The sequence below is a fragment of the Carettochelys insculpta genome, chromosome 3, assembly GCF_033958435.1.
Source record: "Carettochelys insculpta isolate YL-2023 chromosome 3, ASM3395843v1, whole genome shotgun sequence".
NCBI lineage: Eukaryota > Metazoa > Chordata > Testudines > Carettochelyidae > Carettochelys > Carettochelys insculpta.
In genome coordinates, this window is record NC_134139.1 from 142,099,285 (window position 1) to 142,103,446 (window position 4,162).

General features: G+C 44.1%; 1 protein-coding gene across 3 annotated transcripts in view; it reads left to right on the forward strand.

Moving 5' to 3' along the window:
• RARS2 (arginyl-tRNA synthetase 2, mitochondrial) overlaps nucleotides 1-3,225 on the forward strand; it is a 57,265-nt gene extending 54,040 nt beyond the window's left edge. For all 3 annotated transcript variants that reach the window (XM_074990902.1, XM_074990903.1, XM_074990904.1), the window contains 2 exons: nucleotides 105-168; nucleotides 3,083-3,225. In XM_074990902.1, the coding sequence (XP_074847003.1) occupies nucleotides 105-168; nucleotides 3,083-3,169 (151 nt within the window). In that variant the 3' untranslated portion in view covers nucleotides 3,170-3,225. The remainder of the gene's footprint in view (nucleotides 1-104; nucleotides 169-3,082) is intronic.
• The last annotated feature ends 937 nt before the right edge of the window (nucleotides 3,226-4,162 follow it).

Below are 4,162 nucleotides of genomic sequence, written 5' to 3' on the forward strand. Positions count from 1 at the left end.
ACTGGTGGTTGGGGTTGGATCTTCTGGTTCTGCTATTTTCTGCAACCCATGTAATTGCCTTTCTTAAGGGAACTGCTGGTTCTAATCAACATTTTCTGTTTCAGCCATCTTGCTGCTGTGGCTCATAAAACGCTCCCAGTGAAAGGCAGTGCCCCTGAACTAGCACAGGTAATGCACGTTATTGGTGTGTGCCTATCACTTGTTATAGATGAGCTGGGTATCTAAGAGAAACAGTCTATGCTGACAAGCAACTGCTTCAGAGAAACAAGACGACCTGGCAATTTATAGACTAACAGATATTTTGGAGCATAAGCTTTCATGGGCAAAGATCTGCTTCAGCAGATGGTCTTTGCCCATTAAAGCTTATGTTACAAAATATCTGTTCGTCTATAAGGTGCCACAGGACCTCTTGTTGCTTTTGAAGATACAGACTAACTCAACTACCCCTCTGCTTAGGAGAACACACCTGTTCCCTCTCCAACCACTTGAAATTAAGAGGTGTTCTCAGAAGCGCTAACTACAGGGAAGGAGTAAGGCTGATTATGAGTTGCAGAATTGCCTTGTTTTGAAGGGAGTAGCAGGAACTTATGGCTAGAAGCCCACCCTGACTGTGATAGGCTCTCTCTGGACCTCTTTGTTGTGACTCTGAGCACCAGTTACAGGGAATCACTTGAGAGCATTTGCTCCCTATTGATCTGAATTTTCTCCCCAATATTTCTGAGAGTATAACATTCTGGTTAACTTCTGACGGTTTCCTTAGCTGTAAGTGGGAGGACAGAGATAAGTAAAGTAATTGAACCTCCACTCCCTAATTCTACCTATACAATACAAATTGTCTATGGTACTGTTCTACCAATAGAGGCTGATGCAAATTAGAAGGTTGTAAATGTTTGGGGAGAGATCTTATCCCTTAAGTATTGAGTAAATGCTGTGCTAATTACACCACCCTTTTGTGTTCTCTCCTACTGATTTCAAAAAATAATTCTCTGCCTTTGACTCTTCAGGGTAGAGTTTTGCAATGTTTTGTTGTGGAAAAAATATCAGAAAAAAGATTGTAAAGAAGGTATTTCAGATAGGTGAGCTTAAAGCTTCATTGACTTTAAGGCTCCTTTCAGTAAGGGTATTTATTTATTTATGTGATAGAATTATGGTCAAATTCCTGAGGCGCAATGAAAGTTAAATTCTCCCCCCTTGTCTCCTAACACACACTCCAGGGCTTAATATTGTGATGCTTTTTAAAGTGGCTCATTCCCAATGCAAGTGGGACATGACCAAAGAAGAGATAAGTCTGCCTTTTGGCAGCTTGTTCCACCTACTGTGAAAACAAGTCCAATAATGCAAAGGACATGTACATCACCTTTTGGCACCTTACAAAACAGCAGGTTTTACAGGGCCAGGTGTTTTCTTCAAAGTGACATTTGACATTGTTCTCACCATCTTATTTCGCCATATACCAGTTCACACACTTCAGTGGCATGAAAAGCTATGCAAGTCTTGCCAGCATTTTAATCATGTGCGGTTAGTATCACTAGTGAAGGCACATCAAAAGAATATAAAACCAGACTTTTTAAAATCTTCCTAAATTAGTTTTAGCTCTGTTTCTGGATTTCCTCTTACGTGCCATTGGGTGTGAGCAGTTTGGGGGTGCTCTGAAGTTTGGTTCAATACATCCAGGTTCAATAAATGACTTAAAATATTGGTCTGTCAAGTAGAAAGTGAGTACTCTGGAGCCAGTAGAGGAGGGAGGAACTGGAGCTCAGAGAAGACTCCTCTTTTCTATGTAGTGTCTCAACTGATTAATATCTGGTGATAATGTTGTGTTTGGGAAGGTGATGGAGAAACCTCTGTCAACAAGTAGTTGGGGGTTTCTTTGATCTGTACTGTGACTACCCCAGATACAAGGTGGGTCAGTTAATATTGTTTATTGAACCAGCTTCTGTTGGTGAAAGAGTCAAGCGTTCAAGCTGACACAGAGCTCTCCTTCAGGTCTGGGGAAGGTATTCAGGAGTGGCACAGCAAGTTATGAATTTTAGCTCCAACAAAAAATACCCTGTCACCATGGGTAAATACTTTTCATAAAGCAGTCGCTCAGTATCTGACTCCTCATCCTCAGACATGAGCCTGGGGGCTTAAAATCAAAACTTCGCTAGCCAGTACAAATTAAAAACTGACTAAAAACTCTGGATTTATGGTTTGTTACTAACAGTCACTAGTATCCCCTCCACCACTACCTTTTTGTCCTGTGACTGTAGACATGTTAACGGGCTGCTACTTCACCTTCCTGGTCTCTTAGAATGTGTGTTAATAGGCTAAACCATCTGCTCATGCTCCTCACTCAGAGCCTCCGTGCAACTGCTGGGCTTCCGACAGGGAGCCAGGAGCCTCCCAGTAGCTGCCAGGCTGTGTCCGCCCAGCTGCTCACTCCCCAGTCCCAACCAAGCTGCTTCCTGCCCCAAGCCTGGTGATTACCCCCTGCCCCAAGAGCTGACTAGGCTCCAAGTGCAGAACTCCTCCCCCTACAAGTTTCCTGGCCTCAGTTCCCCTGCTATTCCCCCTCCCCTGCAGGGCTGGAGCACTAGTGATGGCTTGCTCCACAGCAAGAGGGAGGGAAACCCAGAGCCTCACTCTGGGCCACACGGAGGAGAGCAAGGGGCTGGAGGGTGAGGGAGTTTTGAGCACGTCTGTCTCTCTTGTGGTCTCTGTGGGAAGACAAGATACTGGGCTAGATGGACCTTTTGGTTTGAACCATTATGGCCATTGTTATGTTCTCCCCACAAGGCCAGGCCAGTGCCTGTGGGTTTTGTTTATTTTTGGCTTCTCACAGGTGTGTGGTACCTGAGCAAAAAAAGTTCCCCTCCCCTGCTCTAGCCCTTGAGCTGCTACTTGGATTCTGTACTTTGTCATCATAGTATTGTACAAACTCTCATTGTCAGACTCCTTGTAAAGACAGGCATCCCTGTCTCATTTTTAACAGGCTTCTTCCTAACCCCTTCCTTGAGACCAGGCTCTTAAGTCTTGTAAGTATAAACTACTCTTCCGCTGCAGTGACTGCAATATGTTGATTGTTGTTTTTATTTTGCAGGCACGACTCTGCCTCTTCCAAGCTGTACGCTCTGTTCTAGCTAATGGAATGAAACTTCTTGGCATCACACCTGTAACCCAAATGTAACAGAAAAGCCTCCTGCTATGTAAACTAAGCTGCTTAGTAAAAGATTTTAATGAGAACGCAACTACTGTTGTGACCCTTATTGTTACTTCAGTTCTGCGAACTCTAGGGTCTCCCTCTGCTTCATATTTGTGGCAGTGTACTAACAGCTCCTCATGTGACTCTTGGCCATTTCCCTATCTCACTGCCCCTCACAACATTACACGCTAAATGGAAATGTTGGCTGTAACCTAGCAGGGAGGGTCATGTTTGCAGTTACTGGATCCTGGAGCCTCTCTGTCCTCTTCTCATCAGAGAAGTGCCATTTCAGCAGATACCCATTTCACAAAAGCTCTCTCCTCCACTTGAGAGCTACAAGCCTAGGCATTCAGTTTCCTGTCTACATTTAAAAGAGCTTTGTTACTGGCTAGCTGTCTCCCCTTTTCTTTTCGTACACTGTGGTCAGCCTGAAGCTCCATTTGCATCTGGTCTTGTTAGCATCTTCTGTAACTCCCTTGTCCTCATTTATAGACAATGAGGCTCTGAGAGGATATGCAAAATTTCAGGCGGGGGGGGTGGAGCTGAGAAGAAAATGGGTTTGGTTTGTAGCAGATTGTTTCACCCTCGGTGTCCATGAGCATTATGAGTCACTGCCCTGGCACTTGCTCTCCCTAAAACACCCTCCCTTTATAGTTTGACAAAGTTTGATATTATTTAAGGCATTTGATACAGTTTCTCATGATATTCTTATCAATAAACTAGGCAACTACAACTTAGATGGGGCTACTATAAGGCGGCTGCAAAACTGGATGGATAACCATACAGTGAGTAGTTCTGAATGGTTCTCAATCCTGCTGGAAAGGTATAACAAGTGGGGTTCCACAGCAGTCTGTTTTGGGACCAGTTCTGTTCAATATCTTCAACAAATTTAGATATCGGCATAGAAAATACACTTGTTAAGTTTGCAGACGAGGGCAAGCTGCGAGGGGTTGCAAGTGCTTTGGAGAATAGGGTCAA